The sequence below is a fragment of the Pezoporus flaviventris genome, unplaced genomic scaffold (genome assembly GCF_033815535.1).
Source record: "Pezoporus flaviventris isolate CSIRO_AGI_PZ_B2104156 unplaced genomic scaffold, CSIRO_AGI_Pfla_v1 ptg000002l, whole genome shotgun sequence".
NCBI classification, from domain to species: Eukaryota; Metazoa; Chordata; class Aves; order Psittaciformes; family Psittacidae; genus Pezoporus; species Pezoporus flaviventris.
Window position 1 is genome coordinate 15,212,383 of NW_026892550.1, and position 22,732 is coordinate 15,235,114.

Consider the following 22,732-nt stretch of genomic DNA (forward strand, 5'->3'; position numbering starts at 1 on the left):
TCCGAAGCATTCAATTTCACAGCACACATTTTTTTACCAGAGACTACAAGCCTATTTCCCACCAGCACCATTCACCTTTTGGAAATTACCGAGAAGAAGGTGAAGATGGGAAAAGTAAGTACTCTGTTAGTATTTTGTTAGCCTAACACTCTGGGTCTTCTACTGAAAGAGCCACAGCTAACAAAAAGATGGAGCTTTCAGAACCAAAACCAGAACTAAAGTTAGAGCAGAAAACAACTTCATGAATATTCCTGAACTGTTTCTCTGCTCAGTATAATTCAAACAAGAAATACTGATACTTCCCAATCTCTTTTAAAAACTTAAAAAAAAAGATTCCAATAAATCATTAAGAGAACTCAGGTCTATCTTTTCACATGCTCTGCTGCACTATCACAGAAAGAACTAAACCAGAAATTATTACTCTCTGAAAAACTATTAGATGCTTCTATTTTTACTTAAAGCAGCCATATATCTGTAGACTGGTGCTGTAAAAACAGGAGACAAAAATAAGACTGTCTACAAATAACCCTCCTTCCACACTGCATATTTTCCCTTTTCAAAGGTATATTAGTATATCCTAAAAATACTTTGGTAAGCCCTTACCATTATTTATAGTTCAATAAATATCAAATCCCTCTTCTGCTATCTAAATACCTTACTAAATCCCAAGCCTGTCTCCTCCTCTCTTCTCCCTCGTGTATGATTAAAAACAGTACTTTACAAACACATAATCTTCCTTATCCTTGCAAAAATCAACTGGCAGCATTGACTAGCTTCCAGATGGAAAGACAGCAGTTTGCTTCCAAACTGGTGAAGTTTGAATAATGCTGCATACATCCAAGTATCTACTAAATGAAAAATTAGCTGTCATAATTTAGTTGTGCAAGAAGTTATTTCAGCATTTAAACTGCAGGAAATTCATGGCAAAACATAGCATTAACAAAGTCAACGGAGATTAAAATATTTAACATCTTTTTGTACAGATACTTTAATTATCACTTACGGCAGTTAAAATCTTTGATCTGCTTACTGTTATTTGCATGATATTTTCCTATAAGAGTAGATGTTGACATAGTAGAAAATGCCTATGCTATAATTAACAAATGTTTCACCCTCCAGTAAAACAAAAGTCTTGTTTTGGTAATCTTATCCTGTTTACAAAATAATGCATTACCAAATTTTACATCTTAATAAATTAACATACATACACAAAATTTAACAAACAGATTTGAAATTCTTACTTGGGGGCAACATTATTAATGTACTTCCCCATAATTTTGGGCATACAAGCAACAAATAAAACAATCTCTTCCTCGCAACAGTAACAATGAATAACTGTCAGAAAGGAATGAGGTCAGAACATAACATGTTTGAGTAAAACAAAAACCTAAAGGGCTGCAGATATCATATCCCCAAGTTTATTTGAAGAACTGATACAATAACAGAAACCATTTAAAAATATGTAGTTTCATTAAGATGCCCAAGAACTAAACAGGAAAAAAAGTTTATAGTGTGTTAACACATGAATTATGAAATAGCGTGTGCATTTGAGGATTCAAATACTGATTAAAATGCAATTAAAAACAATTATTATGCTGATACATGTTCCTGATAATAGTACGATTTATTTTGTTTTAAAGGCTTTGGTTAAATATATCTATACATCTAAACGCTAGCTGAAAACTATTAAAGAGAAATGGCAAAAAATATTTGTTGGCAAGTATAATGTTACAAGGAATGAATAAGCAAGCATTAAATGCATACAGAATCTCTCCCCTAGCAAGTAGTAGTGTTAAGTGACAATGCTACTGTCTGAATGAACTATTTAAATACTGAGTGAACTTCTTTATCTCTGTTTCCTCTCTTAAGAGTGGGGAAAAGAGCGTATCTACAAAGGAAGAAAACACTCAAAAGAAACAAGGGGAAGTATGAGTAGTAAGAAAAAAAAAATAAGCAAGAAACTGTCAAAAAACTGCATTTCTGAAGGCATGCAAGTTATCACCGTGTACATTAAGGAGTGTAATTTGAATCAGCTTAACAATGTTAAAATTTAAAACAGTTACAGTGGCTTTCAATTTTTCTTTTACTATGGATTAGCCATTTAAATTTGAAAAATTACTTTAATTACAGTGGTAGCTTCTGTTCAGGGTTGTAAGAACATTTAAAACAGAAAAGTTTCAGTTTACTGTGGTTACATACCGTTTTTAAATAAGTCATGCACTCACAAAAAAAAATAGAAGAGAATGTCATTAATGACTAGTGTCATGCAAGTTACCCCTTCCTTTATGATGAAGCTGCCTGATCACTTAGAATCATTTGTTGATGTATTAACTCTCACACCAGTGTACATAAAGCATGTTGTCTCCTTCAGATGAGACCACCACACCCTCTAAAATACTATCAAAGATCACTTTAAATGCTCAAAACATGATAACTGCCTTATTGTTTTCATTCATAAAAAGGGAAGATATTAAAAAAAACTAAAAAACCTTATAAATAACAGGAGTTAAATGGAACAAAGCTAGGTTCTTTTCTTTGAAAGAAAATCAAGATTTGGATTCATAGAGCAAATTTAAATTATCACCTCAAACTAATTAGAGTTTCAAGTATTTCCTGCCTGAAAATTGTAACGAGTTATAACAAATAACAACTGTCAGGAGATGCCTTTATTACCTAAGCAAGGATGTCAAAAGAATGCGTACAGATCTATAATCCCATCACCCTGATAACCTTGCTTCTCTAGCATGCTGGCTTATTTCTACAATAAAGCTCATCTGCTAGGGCATAAAACAAATCTTTCTTCTGGCAAGCAGGGGATGGAGTGGTGTAAATGTTCGAATTTACTTAGGCCAGGTGACCAGGATAGCAGCCTTCAAGTTTTAGAAGAAGAATAAAATACTTTTAATCCCCTGAAGCCAAATTTCATTTGGAACGCTTCCTAGATGCTGTGAGATGATTATGAAGCTGGCGACTTTCCCAGTCAAATGGCCTAGAAAAATCCTTATCGCTAAAGTTTCTGCTTGCTCCCAGGTAGACCAACCTGCCAATCCTGACCTTCTACCAGCTGGAAAAAAGCTGACTGTAACAGAAGCTAAAATGCTTCTTATGCCATAGGTGACGTATCATCTGAAAGGGAAGTGAAAACAGGAAGCAAAACATGTCCAAAAAGTTACTCCCATCAGATTTGCCCCCATTCTCCTCTGCCATGCACTCAGTATATACTGAAGTTGTGAAGAAGCAAAACTGTTAAATGTCAACAACAAATCTCAAATGAATCTAGCCTTCATCTGCTTCCCATGCAAATATCCCTTACTATTGTTCAACAAAGGGTTTGACACTTCATAAGAAATTAAAGAAATAGTTTTCTTTACAACATAAGGTTTCATGTTAAGAGACTAACAACAACGAAGCACATTCAGCTGGTGTAGCATTCCACTGAACTTCCTATGGAAACTGCCCTAACCACACCCACTGCTCAGATTATCCCTTTGTGCTGTTACATGACATTCACAACCTTGAACAGAATACCTATCTGTATCTCTTCAAATACACACAAATGAAAATACATCAAAATAAAGAACACATCTCTTAAGACATTTTTGTTTTCAGAATTATTAATGAAACATGAACAGTATATCACTTATTTTTTAAGTGAAAATAGCTTCTTAAGAAGTGCTTACAATCTTTCAAGAAGGTGTAATCCAAAGAAAGAGCCATTCTTCAACTCTGTTATTTTATTATTACTCAGGATCCTGTAAACAAAACCAGACAAGAACAACATATTTTAAGTTTGGTAACAAATTATTTGCTGCAGCTTACACTTCTGGTGTACATCTTTCTGTTTTGTAGCCTTTGCTACATGCCTAACTCATTATCCAAGGTGTATATAACAGCACTGATTGTGAATGAGAAGAGGATTTTCTGTTATGTGCCCCAAGTAGCATGCAACTTTACATAATTAATATATGAAAGTACCCTTATAAAAAAAATCATAATAAAACACCAGAACTGGCATAATAAATAATGGTACAAAACAGCCAGTCTACAAATTCAACAGTCTGTTCTTTCATACCCATTTTGATTTTCAAAGCCATGTAGCATATTGCCTGTTTCCCCTCTCCTCTGCTGCCACCCTCAGCCGCTTGCACAAGTTCACTTCTCCTATGTCATGTCACCCTTCCCAGCCATCATCCCAGCACATTGATCCTTCTTCTCAATGCAGTCTTCTTAAAACATCTGAAAAAAAAGCTCTGCAAGCACTCCTCTTGCATATCATTTTTTCTCTTAAAGGACCACACAACTGCAAATTCCCTCTTCCACACAAATAAGTAGATCAGACCCATGTAGACAAGTCATTCTCCAGTCACAGCTGTCTGCAAATGCAAATCATCCTAAAGTTAGGAAACTTCTTGTACAGCTGGGCACTTCCATACTTAGAAGGACCTGCTTCCTATACACCTTCACATTTCTCTATCACAAAAAAAGGGTGTATTTTCCTTCTGAATCACAAAATTTTAGCATCCACAATGAAGTCTCACAGTACAGAGATCTGCTCCATAAAGAGTGCTTCATCTCAGTGCATTTTGAGCACAGCTCCTGCTATCTTCATTTGATGCTCAGCATTTCTTACACTGAAACAAGCAGTAATCAATCTCTACCTACCCTCCCTTTAGCATGTACTTATGGAGAAACCTAGATGGTCTCTTGCCAGATGGAAGATTCATATTTTACTTAATTACTCTTCACACAAAAGTAATTTTGTGCCACCATAATAATTCCCGAGCTCTTTCCAGCCTTATTATGCTAAAAAAATTCTGAGGTAAGACCACCAGAACTCAAACAGTCTTTAAACAGACAAGTCACAAATCTGCATAATGGGATAATAATGTTCTGTTTCCTACTGTTTTCCTAGCAATTTTTAATACCAATATCTGTTTACCACTTGTACTAAGAATTGAAGATTTCTGGTCAGCTCAGTGCCCATCATGGTATATATAAAGACAGAACTGTCATCATTCCCGATAAAATTTTCACTGTACTGCTTCTGCCACTTTACTGCCCAATTATTAGTTTCATAAGCGTCTTCCAAAATTCTTCACTTAACCTTCTTCCTTATTACATATCAAGCAGCTCACACTCACAATGTTGTACACATTATTAAGAAATATGTTGTGCGTTTCGAATCTCTCAAACTCCATTCCACTGAGAAGGCTAACCATTTACTTCCACATCCGCTTCTTATTCTCCAGCAAGTTTGCTGCTCATACAGTGATTTTCCATCTCAGGCTGCCACATCATTTTCATCAAATCCTTTGGAAAGGGATGGAGAGTTAGCTTTTGGAAAAGCATCTGTCCCATCATATCAACTGGATTATCCCTGTTTGCAGATTCTGAAAAAGTCAAAGTCTGTGGGGAAGAGCTTCCCATTACAGGAGATGTTAATATTCCAGAGTACATCTCTTTCTCTTTGTCTAGGTGTAAAGTATATTTATTATAAACTGTAAATTTATTATAAATTCTACTGATTTGTTCAATATAAACATCAGACTCAGAAACATATTTCTCCTAAACTCCTGATGCGCTTATGAACATGTGCATTTGCCATCCCACCAGTACTCAGAAATCAGTTTCATTCTAAGCAAGACTTCAGACATTCACCATCTGACTTCTTCATCCTCGACTTCTCCCAGAAGCTCTCCCATGCACACCATCATGTCCTGGAAATTTATTCACTCTGTCACATTGTTCCACAACTGCTACAGTCACTTCAATTTCAGACAAGTCCTCTGACAAATGCATCTTACAGATCCATCACATCTACACACTTCTTCACTTACACCAATTACATTTTCAGGTACTTAAAACTGCCACTAGAAGATTGCTTTCCATCCTACTACATCTTTCAGATATCCTTTAAAATAGCCATAAACTATACACACAACACTCTTTCATCCAATACATAAAATTTATTAGCTAATGACAAGGATTAGTGCTTGAAAACACATCACGAATAAGGCAGAACTAAAATACAGAAATACCAGTCTATGAAAACAGCACCATTTTGACACAACCATGTATTAATCTAAGTAGTTTTCTTTCCCAGGTTTCTCAAAGATTGCCTCAAGTCTCTGTGGCTTAGATGAACATAGGGCAGGCTTTTTTTGGTCTCAAAGCTCTGATTTTGCATCAATCTCTCTCTATCTCACACACATAGAATCAAGAGAGCTGAACAAATTATTTGAAAATCTTTCAATTTCCAGTCTGACAGACAGAAGTTTGAAAATTCTTTGAAAAAGTACAGAATAAAACATTCAACCAAGGTAACGGTTCTGATGCTAAAAGGAGAGATCCCATTCCTTCTCCTTCACTTACAGTCATACCATGTATTTCTGCAGCTCATCTCCAGTCATCTCTAGCGCCCACTGCTCTGCAAGCAACGAATGTTAAACTACACATTTACCCAAGGCATCTTTCAAGAGATCAATTTGTGTCAACTGTAAATGCATGATCATCATAGTATGTTACACAGTCGGCTAATCCCAGGTGAAGGCTGATCACAAGAATGGTAGAAAGGATGAGAAAAAAAAACACTTAAAAGTATACTGAGAATCTGTTGTATGTGCCTATAATGCCTGTAACATCCACTAGAGTGTCAACTAAGAAAACATGGTCTTGTGAAAACACAGTACTAGTCAAATACATTCAGCTACCTTATAGGAAGGAAAGAAGGAAAACTGCCCCTTGGCTGCAGCTGTACCTAGATGACCAAACAAATGAAACAGCATTTTTAAAAAACAGATATACAAATCCAGGAAGCCCGGGTACTCTTTAGAAATCTACATGTATTTCAAGGAAACTTTGCATCAAGGAAGGCCCAACATTAACAGAAAACAGAATACAGATTTGCAAGGCTTCAAGTTTGATAAGCATAATAGTAATAATCTACAACTTGGAATGCCTGCAAACCTAGTAAAATTTAACCAAAGCATTAAAATCACATCCTGAAATCTTTGAAAATACTTTCACTTTACTCAAAAAGGCTTTAACCTATATAGTAAGTATTATTATAGAAATGGTGGGTACAGGATTCATTCTGCAAACCGAATCTATTGAGAGCAAAGTATATCTTTATTTCAACACCCTCCCTGGCTTCAGAAACATCAGCAGGAAGAAAAATAGTAACATATAAAGAAATTAAGGCATGTATAAAACCCCTTATTAATAGTTAATGCAAACTGAACATAAAGCATAACAGCAACAGCAAGAGAAAACACAGACCAATTTCAGACTTATGGATACAATAAGAAGAAAAATACGAGGTTCACAAAACATCCAAGTCAACAGAAGCAAGCACACACACTACCATCTTTAGCAGCACAGAAATAATTTGTATTTTAGTTAGAACTGATTTCATCTTAACATTTATCGATTTTATCGCTATTTTTCTAGGAAAAAAGAGCTATACAAAACAGAGCAGAAACTACTTCAAAAGCAGCTATAACTGACGAAACTAAATTCAAACTAAATAAAAATTACAGTTCTATAAAAAAAATTATTTTTCTGACATTGCCTATAAAATAATAGGCCTAAAGTAGAAGCCTTTGAATATCTGTGCACCAGGTAAATTTCTCTCTGGAGTGTGATGTACAAATTATAGTCAGCCTTGATTTAGTATTTTCACTGCAGAGGCTGTTAGTTGCTCAACCATAAAGGTTTAGTACAATAAATGGTAGATTTTACAACACTCCATATAACCTCAGACATTTCATCACACTTAAAAATGTTGTAAGTGCAATCTTTAAAAAAAATGCAGTTTAAAACTTGCTATTAATAAATTTAGTCTATACATTATTTGAAGTGTTAAGGGGTGTGGCATAAGATGACAAAATACAGTGAAGCATCCACCTCAAAGTAAACGTTTTATAGTCACTTTCACAATTTCTGTGCATTAACGTACAGTGAACTGATGGAATGCTATGTATCACTTAGACACAGCAAATTATTTGTGATCAGTAATAATTCTAAGTTACTAGTTTAAGACTGTAATTTTTCCTAAGAAGCAAGTAATTCTGAAAATACACAAGCTTTTCCATCATTAAGAAATTTAAAGGGAAAACCATACAGAGCAACACATCTCCACTCATCCCCATCCTGTTCAACTCTTCTTTAACAAGTGACTTTGCAACCTAAGCTATGCACTTGGAGATTTCACAAAGGGGTTTCCGTAGCCCAATGTCACTGTTGCTCCATATGTCTTACAAGCTCCAGAGCAGATTTCCACCCCACAAACCCTCTTTTAAATGAGCAACTGCTTGGAATAAATTCCTTTTGCTTGCTCAACCTTTACATAACTGCAAATAAAATATGGAACCACATGCAACATGCAGCCACAGGAATTAAAAAACTTAAGAAAAGGCAGCTAAAAAGTAGGTTCTAGAAAGCATTATTAACATCTCAAGCCACCTTAAAGTAACACAAACATGCAACAAACTCTCCTCTGATCAAGCAGAATGGTTTTATAGACTAAGAGGTAAAACAATGTACCTCAGAAAAAAATTACACACCCCCCCCCCCCGAATTCCAACCAAACCAACAAACCAAATACCATCCCAGCTTTTCACCCATTCCAAGAACATTGCTGAAATGTTCCTTTGTTGAATAGCCTTTATTAAGCGACCCTTTATTACTAGTGATTCTTTGTTGGATCCGAAAGCCCTGTTTCCATTTTGCTTCATAAAGTGTCAGAAGAATTTGGCAAAACTCTGCAAAGAAACTCAACTCTGGCTCTTAACTTATTGGCAAGACCTTTAGCTATCAATGCTCAGTTTCTAGCATGCAAAACGTAACTATGCAGTCCAACTCAAAGTTTGTCTGTACTACAGTGAGTTTTAGCAACATCTACTAAAGGCGATGTAATCATTCCTTTCTTTTTGATACAGCAGGAACAAAAATAATCAAGGCTTGATTTGTTTTTATCATTAAAGTGAAAAGCACTAAGTGAAAAAAGGTTTTATTCAATAAAACAGTTTTGGCTTCACTAAGACAGCAGTCAACTAGACAGGAATTTAGAATGCATCTATGAGCTCACAAATTAATCCCTTCATAGGATACTACTAATATACACCTCCATTAATACTATTACAAAATAGTCGAAATGGCCACCAAGAAGGCTGTACTGGGAGACAGAGTAACTTTTAGCTGAATGCTGAAGGAACTTCCAGAACACATTTTAAGAGACTGAAATAGAGATCCAGGAAAAAGAAAATAAATCAAATCATTACATGATGATGGCTGCATATTCTAAGGACTGGGAAAGCATCCACCAACAAAAATTGGACTAAAATCCATCTGTACAACCAAGAAAAATGCTTTCCGCTGAAAGCTGCGAACATGCAAAAAGAAACACATTTTTCAAAGTTTATCTTGTAGAAGCTGTGATTTAATAGGGATATAAAATCAATATTTTTCAACAGTTAGTATTTTGCCTTCTAGTGAGTTACTGGTGTCAAAGGGAAAGAAACATAAATAATAGACTGCACAGAACATGAACAGGACTTGCATAAAAGTAACCCTAAAATGAAAACACTCCACAAGCTACATATAAAGAATTACGAATCTTTCCTGAGCCTCTAACAAAAGGAGACAGTATTTTCCAATTTAACAAAAGCATTATAACTGAGGAAGCTTAGCAATGAAACATTTGCAAAGTACTTTGCAACAGATAAAAGATTTCCTGTATTATTTCATTCTTATGCATCTTAAACAATATTAAGACTGTAAACTAAAACATTCAGATATAGCAAAATTACAGAATTAAAACTGTGTCTATTTATAAAGCTCCATTTGTAACTGGGAGTGTCCTAACTTTGCATCATGTAACAATGGACCTCTTTTTTTATTCCTACACGATCCCTGAACATTCAAGCATCCAATTTCTTCTAACACTAACACTGAGGTGCTGTTTCTAAGGCTAACCAAAAGGACTGTAACATTATTTCTATGAAGCTTCATTCAAGCTCTCCTAAAATCTATGTAAATTTAAGCGAAGATGATGACCTTCTTCTGTAGTAACACTCCTAACTTACTCCCCTCCCTTCTGCTCCCTCCTGAGTTCAGAGAATCATAGAATGGTTTGGGTTGGAAGGGACCTTAAAGATCACCTAGTTCCAACCCCCCCCACCATAGGCAGGGACAGACACTTTCCACTAGACTAGGCTGCTTCAAGCTCCATCCAACATGGCCTTGAACACTTCCAGTGATGGGGCATCCACAACTTCTTGGGGCAACCTGTACCAGCGTCACACCACTCTCACAGTAAAGACCATCTTTCTAATATTTTATCTAAATCTCCCCTCTTTCATATTAAAGCCATTCCCCCTTGTCTTGTCACTGTATGTTCTTGCAAAAAGTTCCTCCTCCAGCTTTCTTGCAGGCCACATTTAGGTACTGTTATGCTCCTCTAAGGTCTCCCCAGAGCCTTCTCCTCTCCAGGCTGAACACCACCAGCTCTCTCACCATCTATTTATAGGAAAGGTGCTCCAGCCCTCTAAGCATCTTCATTGCCCTCTGAACTTGCTACAATTTGCTCCAACAGGCTCAAGTCCCTCTTGTGTTGGAGCCCTAGAGCTGGATACAGTACTCCAGGTGGGGTCTCATGAGAGCACAGTAGAGGGGGATAATCTCCTCCCTCAATCTGATCACACTCCTTTTGATGCAGCCCAGCGTACTGCCGGCTTTCTGGGCCAGCCGTACTGCTGGCTAGCTGGTCTCACTGAAAGAGTTGTGGTCAACATCTGTTCAGTTTCTCATCAACCAACACCCCAAATCTTTCTCCTCAGGGCTGCTCTGGATCACTTCTTTGCCTAACCTGTATTTGTGCTTGGGATTGCCCCAACCCAAGTGTTAAGACTTTACACTTTGCTTTTTTGAACTTCATGAGGTTGTGTTGACCTACCTTTCAAGTGTGTCAAGGTACCTCTGGATGGCATCCCTTCCCTCCCGCATGTTGATAACACCACACAGCTTGGTATCTTTAGCAAACTTGCTGAGGGTGCAATCCCACTTGTCCATATTGCCAACAAAGATGTTAAGCAGCGCTAGTCCCAGTATCAAACTCTGAGGAACACCACTCATCAGCAGGCTCCACTTGATATCACACTGTTGACCACAACTCTTTGAGTGAGACCTGCAGCCAATTCCTTATCTACTGAGTGGTCCATCCATCAAATCCATGTCTCTCCAGTGCAGAAAGAAGGATGTCATGTGGGACAGTGTCAAAGGCTTTGCACAAGCCTGGACAGGTGACGTCAGTGGCTCTTTCCTCATCCACCAATGCTGCAGCCCCATCATAAAAGGTTATCAAATTCGTCAGGCACGATTTGCCCTTGTGGAGCTATGTTGGCTGCACCCCATCACCCCCTTATTGTCCATGTGCCTCAGCATAGTTTCCAGAAGGATTTGCTACGTTATCTCACCTGGCACCACAGTAAGACTGACTGGCCTATAGCTCCCTGGGTCTTACTTCATTCCCTTTTTAAAAATGGGCATTATGTTTCTCCGTTTCCAGTCAGTGGGAACTTCACGGACTGCCATGACTGCTCAGATATGATGGATAGTGGCTTAGCCACTTTATCCGCCAGTTCCCTCAGAATCTGTGGATGCATCTCATCAGGCCCTTCTGCACCCTTCAGATTCCTTAGATAGTCCTTAACCTGATCTTCTCCCACAACGGGTGGTTCTTCACTCTCCTAGTCCCTGCCTTTGCCTTCTGCAACTTGGGCAGTGTGACTGAAGCACTTGACTGAGGCAAAAGGTGTCAAGTGCCTCAGTCTTTTCCACATCCTAGGTAACCAGCTCTCCCATTTCCTTCCAGAGAAAGCCCACATTTTCCTTAACCTTCCTTTTATCACCAATGTATCAGTAGAATCTTTTCTTGTTGCCCTTGAGTCTCTGGTCAGATTTAATTCTATCAGGGCTTTAGTTTTTCTAACCCTATCCCTGGCTGCTCCGACAATTTCTCTGTATTCCTTCTAGGCTACCTATCCTTGCTTCCACCCTCTGTAGGCTTTTTTTTTTCCTCTGAGTTTGTCCAGGAGCTTATCTACCGTATACACTGTTTTGTATTCTCACCGTCTCCCAGCTAAGTGCAAGTTTACCCCACTCCTCCATACATACATGAAAGAGAGTAACTTGCTTCACAGAACATTCTGCACACATAGATGCCTAGGCAGACTTTCCTAACAAGCTGTTACAGCCAATACATTCTATTTGTCATATCACAGTAGTATTAATTATAGCATAGGCTGTCACACCCAGTCTCACATTTATTTACATTTCCTGTCAGGTATACGTGCTCTCTAGAAAGTGCTTTGTCTAGACATGTTAGCAAGCTCTTCCTCTTAGCTGCTGCCACACAAGGATTTTTCACAAAAATTTAAATCCTAATCCTATAGATGTAAACTGGTTTTGGATAGTTTAGCTCCCTGAACTGACTAGGCATGGAGCCAGAGAAATGCTAGTACAGCAGCAACAAAGGCAGAGGAGGGGGGAACGCACCCACACCGTGAGAAACTGGGAGGTGAAGGTACAAACACACCAGTTTATACCTCCAATTCAGGCTAAAGTTCTACAGGCAGCTGGATGTGGATGTAACTTTCACTCAGAGGAAGAGATCTCCTCTCCCCTGCCCTTGCTTCTCATCGTCCCTGTGTCAGAAGCAGGAGAGGGTAGAAGGGGACCACCCTCCTCCAGCATAGAGCTGTAAGACCAGCTCACTGCAATCTACGGAAAACTGAATGAGCCTAACAACATACAGTTCTGAGAACTCTCTTTTCTCTAAGAGAGAAGCGATTCTTCTCTTCTTCTTTCTTCTCTAAGAGAGAAGAGATTCAGAGCAGTCCTGCGGAGAAGGACTTGGGGGTGTTGGTCACTGAGAAACTGAACGTGAGCCAGCAGTGTGCGCCTGCAGCCCAGAAAGCCAACCATATCCTGGGCTGCATCAAAAGAAGCATGACCAGCAGGTACAAGGAGGTGATCTTGCTCTTCTACTCTCTCTCCTGAGACCCCACCTGGAGTATTGTGTGCAGTTCTGGTGTCCTCAAAACAAGGACATGGAACTGCTGGAACAAGTCCAGAGGAGGGCCATGAGGATGATCAGGCGCTGGAACACCTCCTGTATGAAGATAGGCTGAGAAAGTTGGGGCTGTTCAGCCTGAAGAAGAGAAGGCTGCATGGAGACCTCATAGCAGCCTTCCAGTATCTGAAGGGGGGGCTATAAGGATGCGGGGGAGGGACTATTCATTAGGGACTGTAGTGATAGGACAAGGGGTAACAGTTTAAAACTTAAACAGGGGAAGTTTAGATTGGATATAAGGAAGAAATTCTTCACTGTAAGGGCGGTAAGGCACTGGAATGGGTTGCCCAGGGAAGTTGTGAATGCTCCATCCCTGGCAGCATTCAAGGCCAGGTTGGACAGCCTTGGGTGACATGGTTTAGTGGGAGGTGTCTCTGCCCATGGCAGGGGAGTTGGAACAAATGATCTTAAGGTCCTTTCCAACCCTAACTATTCTATGATTCTAACTGCTTTAAATTCCTGTTAACACCAGAGGCTGCTGCCCTAAAACAAATGTTCTAAGTATTGGAATCAGTTGCTTGAGATGTCTTACAGGATGCTTTTAGGAAACTGAGCATAACTTGCGAACTCTGCCTAATGCTAACTTTCTGACAGAAATAAGCCTTTATGCTCATCTCCTCAGATGGAAATAGCACATTATATGGATGATAACAGAAGTTTTTCCAGATGGTGTTATGCCACTACCATTTCATTATTATGATCCACCTCCTACTAACATTCAGTCACTAATCCCACCTTTACTGATTTTGTGTGTAGTTGCTGAATTTCCAAGAATTCTTGCCGATAGCATGCTAAGCCAGTTACACTTATCCTTCAGCACCTGCTTTCATTCCCTCTGAAGTCCTTCTGACTTCTCATCTCTATGACCAACACATCTATTCAAGGAAACCCATGCTCCCATCTTAACTCCTCCCCAACTCTCACTAGTAGTTTCTGAATTTTAATCTAGATCCCCTTTCCTTTCTTCATTCTCTGTCTAGACCCTTCCTTCGCTCTACCTCAAACCATCTTTTTTATCCCTAAATTGAAATGATCTATCAGAGGACACAGACTGTGTACTCTTAGACAAAGCACCTGAAAACGGCACAACCCACAGCCACCTACAGATATAATGCTGTAACCTTGCCTGGATAAATCCTAGAACACACTGCTCAGTGCAGAGAATTGTGGAATTAAGCTTCCTATTTCTTAAACATCTTTCATCAATCTGTATTTATCATGTTTGGTTTGTTTGGGTGTCCTCCCGTCCTCGTCCTCCCCCCCCGCCAAAAAAAAAAAAAAAAAAATAGCAGCTCTTAGCTGGTTTTCCTTGCCAGAAAGGTCAAGTTACTACCTCAAAAGTGTACTCTGCAGCCCTGCCAAAACTGGCTGACTAGCCTGGATCACACACCAAAGCAACTACCTTTGGGACATAACAGCTCTGCTTTGCACTGCAGTGCACTATCATCCCATTTACTCTAAGGCAGCTTGGAGGTCTGTAGGACAGTACTGTACTGTACCATTGGACAAGCCCTGTGTCATTACAGAAGGAGGAGTCACAACACAATAATGCACATAAGCAGTAATTAATGGATATGATCTGTCCCACTGTAGCACACTAAAGGCAACAAGACACTGCAGTGCTCACTGCTGGACAGCCAAATAGTGAAATCCAAAAGTAAAAAGAAAATTCTAACCCACTTACTGTGTTAAAGACTAAAGATATTCAATAAAATTAAGATTTTGCAAATTAGTATTTAAAATTCATTCCTTATCTCACTGCAGAAAGCAAAACTCACAAAAACACACATTAGTTCTCTTAAATTCTGAAATTTGAAACCATTTATTATGACTAAGCAAATGATCAACTGTTTTTAATCTTCATGGATTAACTAACTACTGGTACAAAGAAAGTATTCAAACTGTATAGATTCAAAAATCATAGAGACTATTACAGTGAAGATAACAAACTAAATAACGCAATAATGACAAATCCATGAACCTGCAACATATCTGGCCCACGCAGAGTACATATGGGAACCATTAAATTCTGAAATATCTAATCTTGCAGTTCCATACTTACTTTAAATCACAAAAATAAACTCTGAAACATAACAAACTGCAAGCAAAGAGGAATAAGACATTCATTCTTCATCACTGCAGCACAAATTCTAGTTCAATTTTTTTAACTTAGCATTAAGTTTTAGATTTGGCATACAGCAAAGGATGAATCTATTGCTGAATTTTCTCAACAAGGTAAAAGACACACACAAAATCTGATAGACTGAATAGGTGTACTAGAATACCAGCCTACCAGAAAAAGAAACACCACTAATAACTTTTAGGAGTCAGATGCCACTGGTAAAAAGACAAGTACAAGTACCTGTGAATTACTAAATGGTGGACAAGTACTTGTGAATTACTAAGTGGTGGACAATTCTAAAGTTCTATCTCTGTACTACCAATGTGTCCATAAGCAAAATATATTTTGCATAATCCACATATCCACTGACCAAAGAAAATTAAAGATTTAATGGGAATTATTAGCATTTCTGTCTTCAGAAAAATGTTATCCTTGCCCAAGCTATTAGTACTGGACATTCATAACAGTCTAAGCTAGAATAATTTAACAAAAAGGCACCAGCTGCCAAGAATACCTTCAAATTAATAATGCAAATGTACCTTAAAAGAAGAGACAAACTGCTGCAGTTACTGTGCCTACTTCCTGTTTGTCAACATTTTGGTAAAGAACACTCTTCCAAACAGGTAATAGAGACAGCTGGTATACAAAACACAAAGGAAATTAAAATGGTTTAGCAAAGCATTAGATCACACCCCAGAAAAACACTATTATAAATCATAAATATAAAACACTATGTAATAGTAGTTTTCTACTTCAAGTTTTCTTCAAATTTTAAAACTTGAAGAGGTCTTTTTATATAAGAAGGAAAAAAATTATGTAATAACACAAAATACATGTAATTACAATGTAATCACAACGTAACCTCAGACTGTGATACAAGTTACTTCTTGCAATACTAGTGATCTTTTGCTATGAAACTTTTGGAATTTAGAAACTTGTGTTATAAATGGAAAGGTTGTGTAGATATCCAGAAGTCCAAATATGTATGCCTTTCATAGCATGCCTTTCAGCTGCTCAAATCCCATGACATTTTAGGATGTTTCTCTACAGCAATCCAGTTAAGTATGTATTGGAACAGTTCTGAACACAAATCCTGGCTGATGGCTCAGAAATTCTAACACTTTTAAGGGCAAACACTCACATGTTCCTGTCAGGATACATACGTAAGCGAAGTTGTTTGCAGATCAGTATGGATCCAAACTCAGACGTACAATTCTTTACTGAATAAATATGCTTTTCCTCTGTTTAATTAGATTCCTTTTCCTATAGCATAACCTATGTATAACAGGAAAAAAAATTCTCATCAAGTAGCAAGGACTACAGCTTCATGGGCTTGTCTTCAGTAGGATTAGACATTCTCTTCCAAAGAATGAAGTAATGGCTAATATCCAATAGGTTATGACATCATCATTAGAGATTACCTCAAGAAACACAACAGCAATTAGTATCTTATCTCAGACTGCTATTACAAGAATATAGTGCATTCCTTACTTAAATGTGAATCATGGCAATGACTTCAGTTATCTACTGAAATACAGAGCATGTCATACAAAGTACTGAGTTACATTCATGCAGTTATGTTATCTTCATACCAAAAGCATCTTACCTGACTAGTTAAACTACAAAGTTCAATGCCATCTATGGTGTTCACGTAGATACACCCTTCATTTGCATCGCAATCAGTTTTTATTATATATGGCTTGAAAAAGGCCCTTTGCTTGATTTCACCTTGGAATTTCACCAGACTCTCAGTAAAGCACCAGTTAATTCCAGCTTGATTCTAAAGCAATTTCAATTTATAGTACTGTCAAAATCCTAAGCATCACTTATTCTCCCATAGACATCTCTCTATAATACTTTTCTTCCAGTATTTGCTTTCCTTCCTCAATCATGAAACACTCACTTTGTCTCTTACCAAGTGAAATCAAGTTTAGATTTTTATTTCTTTTATGAATTATAACTAAAGATTCTAAATAGTACTGACCTAAATTACTAGGACAATAAAATGCTTTCTGGCAAACAAAGGCCAAGACATCTCATAAATGAAGTGACTTTGCCCAATTTACCGGTGTCATTGTTAACCACTAACTACAATGGCTGTAAGAATGAAAGAACCTTGCCAGCATTCTAAGACACTATTAATTTATCCTCATTTCCACTACTTATTTCCTTCCTTTTTTGAGACTTTTGTCCTCAAAACAATTTCACTGGAAAAAAAAAATAAAAAATTGAAATGCTAAATGCACAGTAGCTGATCTACTGAAAGCCCCAGAATTTGATCAGGGATAAGGATGGAATCAGGATTTCTAAAATTAATATAAACACTTGAGTCATTCCTAGCTTACTTGAAAACCAAGATGTTATGTAAAACTATATAGGCCCTCATATTTAAAACAGGTTTGCACAAAATAAGAGTCAACATAAAAATAAGTTAACTGAACTAAAATGTAGCTGATCTACATGACAGTGATCTATTTTCAACTAATTATCTCTGCAGTGATCCACTAATACAGAAAGCTATAATAGAACTCATACTTATCTTAATAGAAGAATCCCACAAGAATCAAGATTCAAGATAACTCAGGGCACTCTGACTCTAATCAGCCTTTCACTATCCAAGTGCTGCAATTCTAAGCATCAGCTTGGGGGGGGGGGGGTGTATTTTTTTGGCAAAAGATTAGATAACAGTTATCCCAACCACTATTAATCAACATGTTAGTGAAATGGCACCTGGCAACACACCGCATAAATCACCTGTACTTTCTAACCAGGTTAACATGGATTCAGTAAAAACTCTCTCAGTGATATGGAAAGTCATGCCTCAAGAATCAACAAACTTAAAAGATCCTGAACAACAACAGTTACTGTGTTCACCCTCTTAGAAAAAGCAGAAGCATTGGTTTAGTAGTCTGCCTTATATTTAAGAAAAATTTCAAAGTGTGTGTTCATATCAAATTGTATCAGCACAGTTATGATACTACAAATAACAATGAAAATAATCACATTGGTTATTGCTATGTTTATTAAAGAGTTTAAAAGGGAGAAATTAATATTTTGGAAGTTATCATAAAATTCAAAGTGAGTTAAAATTGAAAGCAACTAATTAGTGTATGTAGATACGCCCTAGATACACTCTAGATAATGAAGGACTATGAAAATCAAGATGAAAGATGAACCATTCTTCCAAATTTTTTCGTCACTGCAATTATGAACAAAGGCCCATACACAGCAAGGCCACTGTGTTGGATATCTTTTTGTCAGAGCTGTAACTCCAAGTTTTCTGAACCAAAAGATCCCGAAGTCAAGTTCAGCATAACAACCATACTAACATTTACTGTTAAAAATTATAATGGATAATACTATATTTTTAACAGTTATTCAGCTGCAAAGCATTTGAGCCTAACAGACTGAAAAATATTTGTTGACCAGTCATCAGCACCTACTTTTTGCTTTCTTTTCTATTTCACATATGAATATTTCTGGTCCCTTCTCACAGGTAACACAGAACCATCTTCTGAACCCTTGCAGTGTGCTAAGTGAGAACAACTACTTTAGCCTTAATCACCTTCCTTTTTTTGGCCTTCCCTTTTCTCTTATGTCCATATCCATCCATCTGCCACTGACTGGGTCCATAAAGTCACTAAGACTTCCTGCAGGAAGCCCCTCCTTGGTGCTTCAGTGCTGTCTTAAGTTCACAAAAGCAGCAGTCAGACTGTTGTTCTCATGACAGAACTATAGTCATACTGTGCTTATTGGTATATCTTTCAAATCTGTAATTTCTAGTTAAGTAGATGCATATCTTAAACTAGACCACATAATTCAGTTTCTTTGCATCAGTTTTCTTGAGTACAACTTGGCTGCTTGAGTCTTTCCATGGTAGTACAGGCACTTTAAGACTCTAAAGGAACAGACAGGGTTCCACTTTCAGGACCATCCGCCAATGAAATCCAGTACTGCTGATGTCAGGGGGGTTGGACATCTTTAAAGATGCCTTCCAGCCCAAACCATTCCATAATTCTATGAACAACTTCTTTGTTAGAGTGACCAGTTAATGTCTCCACAAGAAAAACACCTTGCAAATCATTTTTTTACATGTGTACACTCATGTCTAAGTAAACAGCAACATATTTCTTACTCTGGAATAAGTTGCATATCCTGTTTGAAACTTGTTATTCAAATGGATGAGCTAGGATTGCCTCCACATAAAAAGAGCACACCTACTGCTACATGGAAGTAAACTGAGCTTTTTCCCAAAAAAAACAAAACAAATCCCTTTGGCTGGTTTTATTGCAGAGTGCAACAAACAAGTTGCTGTTTGCTACTGCGAAACTTCAGGCCCACCTAGCCGACAACACACTGAGCAGCTCACACTCTCTATTAGCACTCAGTTGTTAGAACTAACTCAAAGCACGGTACTCCTAAGCCCCTGAGAAATTAAAAACAATTATAATTTAAGGAAGTTTAAAACAATCACCCCCCCCCGTAAACAAATAAAACTGTGGAATTAATTACTTTTAAAAAAGAAACACCTAAGCCTTCTGACCAGCCCAAACCCTTCGATGGAGAGCAACCCCAAAAGGGAAGAAGGAGCAAGGTGGAGGGATGCTGCTCCCGCCGAGCCGAATCCCCCGCCCCGCCGGTGAGCAACGGGATGCACTCCCCAGATCACCATCCCCGGAAAGTACGGGAAAACATTAAAAGCGTAGGAAAAAAAAAAACAAACCAACTCCCCCACAAACAAACAAACTCAACAAAAAAAACACTTCTGGGGCTTTCCTCAGCAGCAGAGGGGTCAACCACGCTTCCACACCCCTGGCTGACCCCATTTTACCTCAGGCCAGCACTCCCTCCCACCTCCCTACCTCATCCACGGCTGACCAAGGCCGCTCGCCCCCCACCCGGAGTCGGTACTCACAGGGTGACCGTCCGGTTAGGCAGGGTCTCGGGAGGCAGAACCTGAGCAAGCTCTAGGTTGCTGCAAACTACCTTCACCTCCACCGGGGCACCGGCCGCCGCCGCTTTGCCGGCGCTCTTAGGGCGACCATCGTACTTGCAGCCCGGGGGCAGCGCGGCACTGCCACCGCCCCCCAGCGCCGTCAGGAGAAGGAGCGCGGGCAGGAGCTCAGCCGGGCGACGGCGGCGGCGGCGCGGTGGGCGACAGAGAACGCGGCGGCCCAGCGGCAGCATGGCGGGACCGTGCAGGGCCCCGCTCCGCTCCGCTCCTCTCGCGGGCTGCGGGGACGGACGGGGTCAGCCGGGCCGGGCAGGAGAGCGACGAGCAGAGGCAGGAGCCGAGGCTCGCCCTGGCCTAGCTCCGCGGAGGCGGCACCGGGCGCGGCCGCACCACTACCGCCATGTGCTGCCGCTGGGCGAGTGGGTTTCGGGCGGGAGCCGTGACCACCACAGCCGCCCTCCTCTTTGTGTGGGACCGAGCGGGCTCCGTGCAGCTGCAGCAGCGCCGCCTTCCGCCGGTGCCGGAGCCCCGCGGCAGCCAGCACGCCCGGCGGGCCTCGGTCCTACTGCGCAAGCGCCGCACTGGCGGCCGCTGCTGCCGCCGGTAGCGTGCTTCCTTGTCGGGGGTCGGGGTTGCGATATGGTTGCCGTGCCCCAGCGGAGGGACAGAGCTTTTCTGAGGAAACATGCGCCTTCCCGAGGGGGAGTCCCTGGTCCGTTCCAATCTCCGCGCCCTGCAAAGGCTATCGGCAGCGCCGGGCCTGGTCTGGGTCTGCTCTGAGTCACACCGCTCCCTGCAGCCGCGGCACCGCGAGCTGTCGAGGCCTTCCTGCCCCTGCCTCCTCCGACGGGCTCTCCGTGCCCGAGCAGCTGCCTGTTCCGCGATAGCCGGTCTTTGGGCTCTGATTCTTCGGCTCTGTCCCGTCTCAGGAACAGGGTGGAGCAGTTTGGATCTGCTTCCATGCCTTACCTATTGTACCCAGTTCCAAACCCTTGGACTTAACTGGAGGAGCTCTTGCCATTCATGCTTTCAAAGAGGAAGGATCATCCCCTGCTTAGGGGCTGAATGACTTTCAGTACTCTTGAACACCAGGTATCTTGTGCTTATAAGACATTTGTCCTCAAATCATACCTATAAAATGAGGTAACCTATTATTCTCACTTGGAAGCCAAAGAGCCAAAGGATGGAAAAATATCAAACTGAAATGTAAAAAAAAAAAAAAACCAAAGCAAAACAAAAAAAAACAAACAAAACCCCACAAACAAAAAAGAAAACAAACCAAAAAAAACCCCACCCTTCCTACAGTATGTCTTTTCGTTTCATGCTTGGGGCTGCTTTTTTGGGTGTAGTTAGGTGATGTTCTCACATTTCAGCTAGGCGCAAATGCCTTTTTGCCAATAACAGCTGAAATTCTCAATATGTTCTTTGCCCCCGGTAGGTGTGAAGACAATAAAACAACTGTTACCTGGCTAACAATCAAATTACAAGAACTGGCAGTGCCTACTTTAAAATTTTAGGCAAGACTTTTCAGAACTCATAGGAAGTTCTGGTCCCTAACCAAGAGCTCATAATGCCCCATTCTTACAGAAGAGCACTGGCAAATAGCATCCTGCAAAATACCTGTTATTACACAGCAATGCAATTTTAGGCATTGGCAATAACAGCTGCCCAAATTAGTCTTACAAAGTCATTAACCTAAGGTGTCTTTGGATAATACTGAACATTGGGTTGTGACTCAGTTTTAAATGTAACCTAATGAAAGATGCTGGCAAGCAACAGGAATTGTGGACTGGGGCAAGTGGAACAAGGTTAGAGTAATAACTTCACAATTATCAGGGCATGTTGTAGATACCCTTTACCCACTATCATGTTTTCTCTCCTCGATTGTATGGCCTCTTACAAATGAGGATGGAACCTGTCCCATGTACTGAAATTGTTGGCCAGAATGCAAAGAGGACACAGGTCCTTCAAGTCTAATACTAGGTGTGCATGCCACTGAGTCACTCAGCAGGACCAACCTGATCTGGGAGAAATGTAAGGCTGCTACTACACTTCAACTAAATTAGATCGGGACACAAAATACAAAGTTGACAATTCCTTTGTGCTCCTATGTTGCTGTTGTGCCATCTGCAAAAGATCTAGTTAGCATAAGTTCACCAGTTGATTCTTCCATGTGGGGCTTTGTTTTAAGCAAATTCAAGCTGCAGTGAATTTGTATTGGATCAGTGCTTTGTAGCATGGAGCCCCATCATTTTTGATCTAGCACCAGGAGTTTTAAAGGTGGAATGACAATATCAAACCAGAGCCTAAGATACTTTTCCCCTCAGAATTAGTGCCGGGTTAAACAGTTTTTCCCTTTTGCTGCTTTCTTCTCATAACCTTCAGCTGCATCAATAACATGACCCAATTCACTGCACAGCTTCCTAAAACTTTTGTGCTGGGTTAGGGATCAACATTGAGATAGGGCATACAAGCTACCTCTTCTGGCAGCGGAGCTGGTTTGTGCCAGTTTAAACCATTGATT

The 22,732-nt window shown here is 39.6% G+C and overlaps 1 protein-coding gene across 1 annotated transcript in view; it reads right to left on the minus strand.

The window, feature by feature from the left end:
• Positions 1-20,770, minus strand: part of ADGRA3 (adhesion G protein-coupled receptor A3) — a 57,262-nt gene extending 36,492 nt beyond the window's left edge. The window contains exons 1-2 of the mRNA XM_061470159.1: positions 20,170-20,770; positions 3,681-3,752 (exon numbers count right to left, since the gene is read on the minus strand). Coding sequence (XP_061326143.1) covers positions 3,681-3,752; positions 20,170-20,441 — 344 coding nt within the window. The 5' untranslated portion in view covers positions 20,442-20,770. The remainder of the gene's footprint in view (positions 1-3,680; positions 3,753-20,169) is intronic.
• Positions 20,771-22,732: the final 1,962 nt, after the last annotated feature.